The sequence below is a fragment of the Pimephales promelas genome, chromosome 7 (assembly GCF_988280905.1).
Source record: "Pimephales promelas chromosome 7, fPimPro1.hap1.1, whole genome shotgun sequence".
Taxonomy (NCBI): Eukaryota; Metazoa; Chordata; class Actinopteri; order Cypriniformes; family Leuciscidae; genus Pimephales; species Pimephales promelas.
Window position 1 is genome coordinate 2,820,156 of NC_142775.1, and position 12,450 is coordinate 2,832,605.

Sequence of the window (12,450 nt, forward strand, 5' to 3'; positions counted from 1 at the left end):
TTTTGATTTCTTTTGTTACATTTTTTTTCTCATTTTAATGCTCTCGTCAACATGGAAAAGTGGATTGGCTTGTTTAGTGCAAATGTTTTTATTATTATTATTGAAAATAACATTGGAATAGAGTCGGCGTCTCGCGCTTGTCGTCCACTCAAAACGTAACTTTACTATTTGGCCGGCTCGCAAGCCGAAAGGAGTGTGTGCGGCACAAAACGTCCTCGCGCTGCGCTCTGAACCCATTCATTTCAATGGCTTGCGAGGACGTTTTGTTGCTTCTTCGACCAAAGCGCAAGCGGATCTTCTAGCTAGAACGGAAACAAAACAACAGGCACGCCACAAACACACGTTTGGGCTTGTGAGCCGGCCGGCTTTGAGTAGATGACGAGCGCGAGACGCCGAAATGGATCAGGTTGCAAAAGCATGTGAAAAAACTACAAAGTTTGCTAGGACAAAAAGGCTGTTAATCGCGCGCTAAAAAAAATTTACCCTGTTAAAATGGGTTTGCGTTAATGCCGTTAATAACGCGTTAAACTGACAGCCCTAATTAAAATATGTTTTACTTATGGGCATGGCATTCTTTCACTAATCACAAACCGGTTTCTCTTCCGTTTTCGAGGACCGAGTTATTATAAATCCCGATTTTTTGATAAATCGTTATTTTTTAATATGTGGTCAATTCAAAATTAATTCTCAAAGGCCATGAATGTTGTTGTTTTTTCAATCACCCAAAAGCCAGCATCAGTTCCTCCATGTTACAGCTGATGCCGAGAGATCTGATGAGAGTAACCTGATGGTAACCTGAGTAACCTGAGTAACCTCTATTCATCGTATACATTTGAAGTATAGAGTTGGCTTCGGTTTTAATGTACTCAAGTGTACCTAAAATAAAAGAGTTTAATATATAGTTTTTATTAATCACTTGTAATCTTAAGTTCACTGTTCTTTTTTTATAAATATAGGATTTAAATCGGTACTCGAAAAGAGAGATAGATAGTTTTATTTAATGTCACTTCAGCTTCCATCTATCTAAGGCTATTTTCACGGCAAAACTATAAATATCATATAAATACAATGAAACTAAGCTAACAAACATTTTTTTTTTAAATGAACATGATTAAAAAAAAATCTGAAATCTTATCCGGCATAGTTACTAAATACGCCCTTAAGTGAAATAACTTCATTAGAGCCTACTACTTTTAATAAAATACATTTAACAGAGAGGAATCTTACATACGCATAAAGCTGGGTCTTCATCTTTAAGCAAAAAGGCCAAACTTTTATGACCCCTACGACCTCTGGGTTCCCACACCTCGGCTAACTTTAAATCAAGGACTTTCCAGGTCCAGTTCCCAGAAACTCGAGGTCTTCATGTTGGGACACATGTGTTGTTCAACAACATGCGCAGAGGTGCCATCGCAGCAGTTTCGTGCACGCGTGGACGTCATGGCAACGTACAACACAAAGCACCTCACGCGGAAACACTTAACACACGTAGCCAACATATCAAGCAAGCTAGCGCTCATAGGCCACAAAGCGACAGCGAAGTATACTCATCCTAACGGAGGGAATAATAATTACACAGAACAGATACAAGCACTTTCTAGGATCCGTTCCTCTGCGTGTTTATTCTCCAAAACTTTCCAGAGCCTTGATTAATTTATTTATTTCACATTCACAAATTTTCTCAAGGATCTCAGGGACCCCTGGGAACACTGTCAGATCTAGTTTATGAGTGATGTACGGTGGACGCACCTCTTGCACGTGATGGTGTGCTGCACCTCGAACTCCATGTTGACGGTGACGGGACAGGTGTAGACGCGCGACGGCTCCGCCTCCTCCGCCAGCCGCGCGCTCTGAGGCTCGTCCCAGGCCCACGGCTCGCTCTTGCAGCTCTTGTTCACCTTCTCCACGTCCTCCTTCAGCTGGTCCAGACACTGGCTCAGGAACTCATGGGCATCCTGGGAAAAACACACCATTGGCACTTACCTCAAATGAACATTACATACACGTTCACACCAAGAACGAGAACTTTATTAACATCCACACTACGGCTATCAAATCATTTTAATATTCGTTGAATATATATATATAGTTTAATGCACATTCGAATGCTAAAACCACGCATGGTTGGTCTGTCACGAAACATGATGCATAACGGACGTGGTGTGTTTTTGTTAGTTTATCCAGGTCAGCGCGGTGTGACTGCGTTGCTAACGTGAAAAACGGTGGGAATGGTGATCATGAAAAATGGCAGGGCTCGAGACTAACGGGGACGATAGAAAATGTGTTTAGGACGAACAGAAATATTCTCCAGGACGAAAGACATTTTGTATTTGTGTTCACAGGGCTTGAATTTCGGCGCGGGCATTGGGCATAATTCTAATCATTCCCGCAGGTCTCCTAATTATAATGCAGGATATTCCCGCAATCGTAATCCACACAGATTATAAAATGCCAGACGCAATTTCACAAACAGCGTGAGTGTTCAGCGGTGCGGCACTCAAAACGTTGTGGAAGGCAAGCATCAGTCGCTGCTGCGATAACACACACTCGCGTTCAGGAGTCAGTGGGACATGACGGGGATATTCACTTGCACAATCGGGCCAGAGGTGCATCGTGAATGAAGTTTACCAGTTGCACGTCTTTTTAAGTCTTTACCAGTTTAAACATTCAGGCGATTTTAAACTGATCAGTGCTCGCGCGCTCTCTGGGATGATGCGCACATTCATAGAAAATCCGCCTCAAGAACAGCTGGCCAGCAACAAAAGTTATTTTTCAAGGATTACATTGCATTTAACATGCAAAACTGTGTCAATTTCGGACTTTGTGAGCATAATAGTCTAAAATTAGTCGGTTTTGTCTTTAATAAGTATAAAACTCATGCCAGCATAATGAACACAGAATCCGTGCCCTATAAGCTCTTAAAGAGACAGCACCCATATGTCTCGGTCATTAATTTTGTCGTCAAAACAACAAGTTTAAGGAATTAAAGTTAAAGGAATCAGGGTTGATAGCCTGTGTAGGCCTATTTGATTTATTCAGGACTAAAATACTATCCAGTGTTATTTTCCATTTGATTACTTTATTCAGTTTCTGTCTATGAATATAGTGTTAGACCTTCAAAAACTTTTCTCTTTATTTGTATCTTTATTGTATTTATTTGTGCAACTTTTTTCAATTTAATTGAACAATTTAAATCAAGCTTCGTGTTGTGTAAATTCTTAACAACATTTCCCCATTGTAAAAATGCAATGAGCGCAAACATTCAGGCAAGATAAACAATAATTTTGTTTGGAAAAAATTAAGGTATTATTTTTAAGTCACAGTAGTTAAATCTGTATCTGTATTGCATGTTCAAACTTTAAAATCATTCATATTAACTGCTTAACAGATTTTTTTCTCTGGAAGTATGTAGGTTTGGAAATTCTAAATGAATGCATTACAGTTGAACTAAACCCATTATATTTTAGTCATCTGAATTGTTTTAGTTAATTAACAGCTATGGATGATGAAGTACAGAAACAACATTTTTATTTTGGGACGGTTGACATTCACTTGAGGACGTTCAAATTGTCATTCAGGACGGTTCCAGGACGGAGGTGAAAAAAGTTAGTCTGGAGCCCTGAAAATGGTGTTATCATTATGGTTCGGTTACGGACTTATGTTTAGGTTAGGTGCGAGGTCAGAGGTCAGACGCAGCAGAATGGAGGTGTGAGGTGTCTTACGTTCTGCATGTACCCGGAGAAGCGCTCCGCTGTGGAGGAGATGGCGCTCTTCACTCGCCGCAGGAGATCTTTCTTCACGTCTGGAGGAGACACGTCTTTCTTCGCCAGCAGAAGAGCAAAACGCCTTCATGAGGACGAGAGCAAGACGTCAGCAAGCTTGTTAAGACAGTATAAACAGTTTTCAGTTTGGACCAGGGCTGCACGATTACACTTAAACGGATCTGGCTTATGGCGATTATGGGATGGCTGTGCTGTGAGCGTTTATGCGCAGCTTGTCAGTGAAGCACGGCTCACTCCGACTCGCTTATTACCTCGCGTCAAACATCGAGGCGTATTTATAAACCAACCAATGATGTTTACCCTCAACTCACTTCAGGACAGGGGAGATGATGCGCTTCACACACAGAATAAGGCAGTCGTGCGTTTAATCAAAGCGCTTCGATCTTCTGTTTATTCAGATACAGCTAAACAGACAAACTACACATCAACTAAATCACAAATCATGTGACTAATCGTACAGCCCTATCTTTGAGAGGATTTTTAGGAGTGTGTGAAATGAGTGGTTAGTTTAGGGCCGTACTTCAGGAGGGCGTTGACGGGGACCCTCTTCCACGGGATGCCCTGCTTCAACAGGTCGTTGGAGAACGAGGGCAGGCTGAAGAGGGACTGCAGGATGGCGTTCATATAGCAGGTGTTGCCCAGATTGGAGAATCTACAGGAGAAGCAAACAGGCATGAGGTCAGCCGGCCAATCAGAGCGGTCTCGGCCTCCAGACGGACCGGGAATCGAGGAGCTGCAGCAGCGTGCGGGGGAAATAATGTGCTTTTCAAAAGAATCAGAAGCATCCTAACCTGTTCGATTACACCATAACTGATATATTTCTGGGGAAAATCAACTGAAAACATGAAAAGTGTTGGGGAACCGTGTCCGACACTCACCCTTGCAGAGGCGGCTGAGGCTGAGCCAGAGCGGACGGCCTGGGCTTGTTCCAGCCGCCGTAGTCCAGAGTCGGGCGCACCTTTTTAAAGGGAGTGGAGTGATTGGGTAACATCAGGCTTCTTTTGGCAGATGGACACTGGCCTGCACTGCTGGGCCTGCAAATGGAGATTCAGGAGCACAGGGTCAGATCAGTCATGCGCTGATTTTAGTCAAGACAAACCAACAGTTCTGATGAACTCAGCACAGGACTCAAACTGATCAACTGATGACGTGTGCTGGTGTGTGTGAACTGGCCTGCACTGGTTATTCTGTAGGGCTGGGTATTGAGACAAATTTCACAATTCGATTCGATTTGATTCGATTCATTACCGATTATTTTGGATATCAGTTACAATAAATAGCCATTTTTCTCAAGGGAATCAAATCTCTTAACTAATGCTGTAAACTATGGGAGTCTAGTTGTAGCCTATAGGCTTCATTAGCCTAATATGAAGGTAATAATTAACTGTTTTGTAGCTATACAAACAGTTAAATTACACTTATTTATTTTTATAATAAGAAGATTATATGAAATATAAACATTTAAATGGTGGCCGTCATAAAAACTTGCCAGATTTATTCAAATATGCATTAATATTGAAGAACATTAAGATTATACTGCATATGTAATATAGTGTATATATTTAGCAAAATGCTCCTCTCTAGAGTTATTTTTTCTAGCTGACTAACGAGTTTATGTGGGTTTTCTGAGGTAAATATGACGATGACATTGATTACAAGCTGTTTAACTGACGTCTTTCCACGGTTGAAACGCTGATTGAGCAAATCAATGTGACATGATACGGATTTCGATAAGTTGTACTCTATCTTTAACACACTTTCAGATGCTCATTCATGTCTATTTGGCGCTGTGACTGGTATTATTAAGCCGGAAGAGAGATCAGCGCTGCTGCTTCTCCAGAGCGATCTCACGCCACAGCGCCTAAACGCTATTTATGTTTTTGAATTTCTAAAGAAAATGGACGTAATTTGAAAATTGAGACTTTGTTTCATATCAATAGTACCAAAGCAGGACAAAGATTATTGCGATTTTTTGGATGCGCGCAGCCGCGATACAATGATCCATTCATTCAAATGACACAGGATGACTAATCGATTCTTGAGATTTAAGAATCGATATCGGTTCGTAAAAATGAGAATCGATTAATATCGAGAAATCGATATTTATTACCCAGCCCTAATGATTTGGTTTATATTTGCTTGCACCTTCTAGTGGGCATAGGAGACAACACAGTACTTTTATCCACTAACATTAAAGTATTTTCCCTAATTTTTTTCCTTCTATTTGGGCAAAATGATTTAAACCCCAAATAATTTCAAAAACAATCATCTGTGCAAAAAAGAAAATCAGGCTTTCCAAGCTTGTTCCAGGGACGGAAAGCCTTGGCCAATAACATGCTCAGGAAAAAGGGGGTTGTGCATATTGAATAATAAAATGAGCGAGAACATCATGAATCCATTTTCCAAACCGTGTTTTTGTCTTATCCTGAGTTTTATCTTACGCAACACCTATAATAACTATTTTAGACTGGTTCAGGTCGTGCCACATGCAGTTCTGTTTATTAACCACTAGAGCGTCAAGTGTTACGGACTGCAGCTTTAACTATTGCCTCTAGAATTTAAATATATTTGCTAATATATAAGAAAAATGTACTTTTCATCCATTTTGACAGCTCTAGTGCACAATAAGCAACACCACTGAGTCCCGGGCTCTTTACCTGTCCAGAAACGAGTGTGTCTGTGTGTAGTCTTTACTCCCTGATCGGCCCCCATAGAAGGACGTTGGCTGAAGAGGAGCAGGAGTGTGTGGAGCTGAGGAAACACAGCAGGGATTAAGTGTGACAAATCAGGGTTGAGAAGCGTACAGCAGATAACACACGAGCACTAACCCGACGCTCGGTTCTCCTCCGACTGCTTGAGCTTCTCTTTGCAGCTGAGCAGGAACTTCCTGGACGCGTCTGTGATGGCCTTATTGTTGCTGAAAAACAGACAAATAAAGTTCTCATTTAAGTACAAAACATTTTTAATGTTTTTGGGAAAAAAAAAAATGTTCACCAAGTCTGCATTTGATCATAAACACTGTAAAATAAACATTTGATCAAAAACACTGTTTTTTTTTTTTTTAAATCAAAGCTTCCTCGGAATGGTCCGAAATTTGGTGACTTTGTTGGTATTTGAACACCCAAAAAAAATTGGGGACAGGATGTGAATAGTCTAAGTGGTTGTAAAACAAAAAATAGTCACACTTGGGGTGTTCGGGTCCAAATGGACCCGCATGGAAAATGAATGGGAAATTGGCAAAAATACTGAGTTTTTTTGTGCGTACAATCTACAAATCAGCCACGATCTTGAAAAAAAAAGCACACAACAGTGAAGGAGTGAATCTATAAGAGTGTGTATAAAAGTGTGCGTGTGTGTCTGGATGTGTCTGTTTTGCAAACACACCAAAAAATTCAGATTATACATGTGTTACATGAGCATTTTTAAAATGCTCAGTTTGTCCACCAGATGGCATCCATCTCATTTCAAAAATTGCTTTTATGAGGCCTAGGCTTGACTGAAATGAAAACTTGAAAATGAAATACAGCTTTAAATATATATATATATATATATATATATATATATATATTTTTTTTTTTAATATTTTTAATATTTTTTCTATGATGTTCAATGGGGGGGGGGGGGATTTTGTCATAATTATTGCATTAATATTAATTATTATTTAATTTTTTTTTTAATTCTCAACACCAAAAAAGAAAAGAAAAAATATTATTAAAAAAAGAATAATAATAATAATAAAAAAGAATCCCGCCCTTTGGGTCCATTTGGACCCGAACACCCCGAGTGTGACTCTGAAACAAACAACCCCAGAGGGTTAAAATCAAGCATTATGAAAACACATTATTAAGTAAACACTAGTAAAAAATAGCAATCGCAATAAACAGATACAAAGGAACAAAAACATGTTTGAAACAAATAGTTTAACAATTTTCATGTATTCAGGAAGAGAAACCGTGATCAAATGTAAACGTAACACTATTTTTAATGTATATTTTATTCATAAAGTGCAGTTACAGAAGTTATTCAGGGGAGAACGAGTGAGTTTTCTGTCTCTTGTTGTTTGACTGGTGTTATTATAGAGACGGCTGCAGGAATATTAGGCTACCGTCACTTTAAGAGCTGGACTATATAGTTACTCATCACGCCTGCTGCTCTGAAAACAGCATAAAACATTAAAAACTGATCACATCATATTGAAATGCTCACAGAAGAATCAAAATTAATTTTATAAGAAGTATTCAGTTCCTGACCTCAAGTGTCCTGGGCAAGACTCAGTGTTTTGTACATAGGGGTGTGCGATATGACGATTTTTAATCGTGGACGATTAAAATGTCTCCACGATCTGCTTTTGAAGAAATATCGTAGTATCGTGTTACAGTGCATTCTATCAGTTCAGTTCTGGCGCCTCAGTCTCAACTGTACAACGCGACGTAGCCTATCACATGTTAATGAATAGGTACGGGACACTGCAATTCACAAAAGTTCATTATTTGCATAAGCCTTGCCGGTTAAACATTTAATTCACGCGCTGATGCGCTGTTCTAACGTGCGCTTTCCTGACCGCATATCCCGACGCTCACAGGCACTAGAAACTGTCAAACAGCGCCTGAATACTGGACTAAGTTATCTTTCGAGTCTTATTATGCTAATACTGTTAAATACACACAATGTTTACATAAACAGGCTATGTCTAAAGTGAAAGCAAACATTTGAGAGAATATCTGGTGTAATATGCGTCTATATTAAACGCGTCGCGTGCTGGTCTAAAAGCGACAGGAATAATACTGCCGCATGTCCTTAAAGGGATAGTTCACCAAAAAAAAAAAAAAAAAAAAAAAAAAATCCGTCATTATTTACTCACTCTAATGTTGTTCCAAACCTGTATTAATTTCTTTCTTGTGCTGAACACAAAAGACAATTTTTTTTAATGTGGGTAACCAAACAGTTGCTGGTTAAAAACTATAAGGAGACCAGCAACTGTTCGGTTACCCACATTATTCAAAATAACTTTTATTTTCAACAGAAGAAAGAAACTTATTCGGGTTTAAAACATCTTGAGAGAGTAAATTAAGACCATTTTCATTTTTGAGGGAATCTCTTTAGTAAAAGAAAAAAAAACACAAGGAGAAAATCACTCACTGACTGAGAACTTTAAGTAGCTTTAATAAGAATCAATTTATTCAGTGAAGTCTCTATAGTGTTTTAATTTCATATTTGTTTAATTTAATTACTTTCTTCAATACTACTGCTAAATACACCTACTGCATCTGAAAAATAAAGCACTATTTATTTAATTTGAATATTAATTTGTGTAATGTTTATCTTGTCTTATTTTTTTAATAACAAAGAAAATAATGACAAAGATTTTTATCTTCGCCACTGGCCTAAATGTATGCCTTTTATTTATTTTGTTACCTAAGGCTTTGTTTTTAACATAAGGACATTAGTTTGGCTGTAATGAACAGCCACTTGCAAAATATTAAAACCAACTTGAAAAAGAATCGTGATAAAAAATCGTGATCGTGATTTTCCTAAAGAAATCGTGATATGATATTTTTTCCATATCGCCCACCCCTATTTGTACATGTACCCCAGTTTGAGAACCACTGCTTTAATATTAGCTTGCAGTGTGTGATCATCAAGTCTTGTAGCGCGTGCACGTTTGCGTGATGAACCAGACCGGCTTCGCTAACCCCTAAACGTCTGCACAGTAGTGTGAACACACACTAGTACCTAGAGGAGTCGTTCTCTTTGGGATAGTCCTCGGCCAGATCTCCGTCAGAGGTCATCATCCGCTTCCTCTTCTCACTCCTACAGGACAGCAGGTCAAGGCTATTAACATGCTCCCCATAATAACACAACTTCAAGCAAACTCTGTTAACATGTAGATATTTTCTAAATGTCATAATCATAATCTAAAGTATTCATTACTTCAATGAGCTCATCATTTCTGCTTTTAATTATCATATTGTTTAAATTAATACATAAATTAATGCATTTGTAAATATCTAATACATAAGTCTCCTCTGATCACTCTAGATTGTAATGTGGACTCATGTATTTTCTGTAAAGCTGCTTTGAAACGATTGTGCATTGTGAAAAGCGCTACACAAATAAAAGTGAATTGGAAAAAGGGAAATGATGCACTTTTGTAGAGACATTGATTCCACATCTAAAAGCATTGCCAGGGTAAAGCCGAAAGCACAAAACACGGCCTGAACATATTACATTTTAATAGCTGGTCCCATTCTGATTTTGTTTTTCACGACACATCCATAATCATTACTTTCACCTGTGCGCTGTGGCAAGCTTTGTGTTGGAATCTGTGCGCTGATTCGGCTATATGTATTTTAAAATATTATTTTACATAATAGAGCTACACTATATATATATATATATATATATATATATATATATACATACATACACATATATAGTGTTTCACAATGTATAAATTGCAATATGCATTTCGCAACGGCTTGCAATAACGAAAATCACTCGGCCGAATAACTTTTGTTGCTTTAATAAGAATCAGTACATATTTAATCCAGTAACAAACTAAGCAGGGTTTTATTTTCACATTTGGTTATTGAGTTTCCTAATGTAGGATAACCTGAACCTGCGCTTTACACTGATGTTAATAACAGTTCAGTAAAGCACTGCCAGAAGATGTAAACACATAAAAATGTGAAACACGCATGTAGGTTATATCATTTTAAATATATTTTAAAGATAATTAAGTTTATTTAACACACTTTAAGCATTATCACATTATTTATTGAATATCATGTAGCTCGATTATATAGACAATTAAAGGTGCATTATCATGATTTACGGCTTGTTAAAGGTGCATTGTGCAAGTCTTGAGTTTTTGCAGAACTACACCCCCTCTGGCGACAAGCGAAACTGCAACCAGAGGTGTGCACGCTCATGGACCACACACACACGCACGCTTGCACGAGCTGAATAAGCAAAGGAGCATCAGCCGCACACATCTTTTGTTACATTCATAATGAGGTAATAAAGTTATAAATATGCAAGCCATTTAAAATATATGAAAGGAAAGGTATTTCAGTAAATTACACACTTTGTGTGTGTGTGTGTGTGTGTGAGAGGGGAAAACAGGGGTAGAAGAAAACTTCGGTTTTTGTTTCCATCTCTCTCCATGTTGAACTGTTTTATGTGCTTACTGTATCCACGTATGATTGTATTATAATTGAAACCCGTTTATGAACAATATAAGTTATTACTGTGTAGTGTTGTCACGATACCAAAATTATTGTTTCGATACCGATACCAAGTCAAGTATTGCGATTTCGATACTTTTTCGGTACTTTTCCTGAAAAGGAAAGCATTTCTTTCTAAAGTATTTCTCTTCTTTCTTTCTAAGTATACTAATAAATTTAGGTATCGTGAGGTTTTTAATTTCCGAGTATCGCGATACTTTTGAAGTATCGGTGCACCGTGCAACACTATTACTGTGTATAGGACCCGTTTGAGCCCTAGAGCCGACCGGAGATCTCTCCGTTTGTTGAAAGCTTCCCGATGTCGACTCTCGTCTTATTCCGACGTCTGGCACTGGACAGAAGTTTTATTTTCTTTGTCTTACGTGGAGTTTGCGTTGGGGTTTGTAATGAACTACAAGCCGATCTCTTCGAATCCGTCCTCTAGGGCCCTATGATTTCTGTGATCATGGAATCGCGGACGGAATTGGCAAATTAACGATGAATTTCGTGGAATTTGACATATTTGGTTTGAAATTCTGTTTTTGTGTGGGAGAAGAGTCTGGTGAAAATGCAGACAAGGGAAGCAAACCCCCCAATCCGTCATTTCAGCTACAATGACGAAATCAAAACAATGAAACGCATGGCGAAGCGGCTTTCCACGGCTCTCCTTTCGTCGGCAAAACATTAAGAAATTCGACGCTACGCGACGGTGTGGTGAAGAGATGGGTCCCACCTTAGGACCCAAGCGATCCGATTGGTTCAAAGCTAGTTTTATGGGTAATCGCTTTAGTGCCTGGTTACAAATTAGAGAAAATCACTTTATTATAAGAGACGTTTGAAGTACGTTATAAGGAGTCATTAACGTATTTTAACTTGTTTCATATACTAGTATATAAACGAAGCTGTAGATTGTAAATTTAAACATTTCTCGTTCTTAGTGTTTTTTAGTTAGCTTACATAGTAGATAAAAGATAGAAAGTACTTAGATAGTACATAAACCACATATTTGAGCTTTAAACAACTACATTCTCGACTAAAACACTCTTAAAATGACATTTCAAGACACAATAACAGTAATATTTTTAAATTTCGATAAACGAAAATCAGTAATCGAGGGCAGCGCTGCTAGAGGCATCACATGTGCGCACCTGTTCTCGGAGAGCCCGGTCCGGCCCGGCGTGGCTGTGGCCCGGCTGGGGCTCGCGAGGGGCTTTCGGGGGGTGCCGTCCTCTCTGCTGTCCAGGCTGGGACGCCTCGGGGGGGTCTGGAACACACAACAGCTCAGTCATGTGACGTCTGGAGAAGAGTTGAAGAGTGTTTGAGGGCTCGTGATGCTGCGCTACCTGTTTATCTGATGGAGAAAGAGCCGAGTCGTTCTGTGCCGCGCGATTCCCAAGAACTAATCCAAAACTAGCACTTCCCTGGTTCGTCTTTAATACTAA

At 38.9% G+C, this 12,450-nt stretch overlaps 1 protein-coding gene across 2 annotated transcripts in view; it reads right to left on the minus strand.

The window, feature by feature from the left end:
- Window positions 1–12,450, minus strand: part of usp37 (ubiquitin specific peptidase 37) — a 34,571-nt gene that overhangs the window by 13,433 nt on the left and 8,688 nt on the right. For both annotated transcript variants that reach the window (XM_089132935.1, XM_089132936.1), the window contains exons 4-12: window positions 12,352–12,446; window positions 12,157–12,272; window positions 9,516–9,593; window positions 6,611–6,699; window positions 6,440–6,533; window positions 4,661–4,816; window positions 4,303–4,434; window positions 3,723–3,846; window positions 1,750–1,955 (exon numbers count right to left, since the gene is read on the minus strand). In XM_089132935.1, coding sequence (XP_088989061.1) covers window positions 1,750–1,955; window positions 3,723–3,846; window positions 4,303–4,434; window positions 4,661–4,816; window positions 6,440–6,533; window positions 6,611–6,699; window positions 9,516–9,593; window positions 12,157–12,272; window positions 12,352–12,446 — 1,090 coding nt within the window. The remainder of the gene's footprint in view (window positions 1–1,749; window positions 1,956–3,722; window positions 3,847–4,302; window positions 4,435–4,660; window positions 4,817–6,439; window positions 6,534–6,610; window positions 6,700–9,515; window positions 9,594–12,156; window positions 12,273–12,351; window positions 12,447–12,450) is intronic.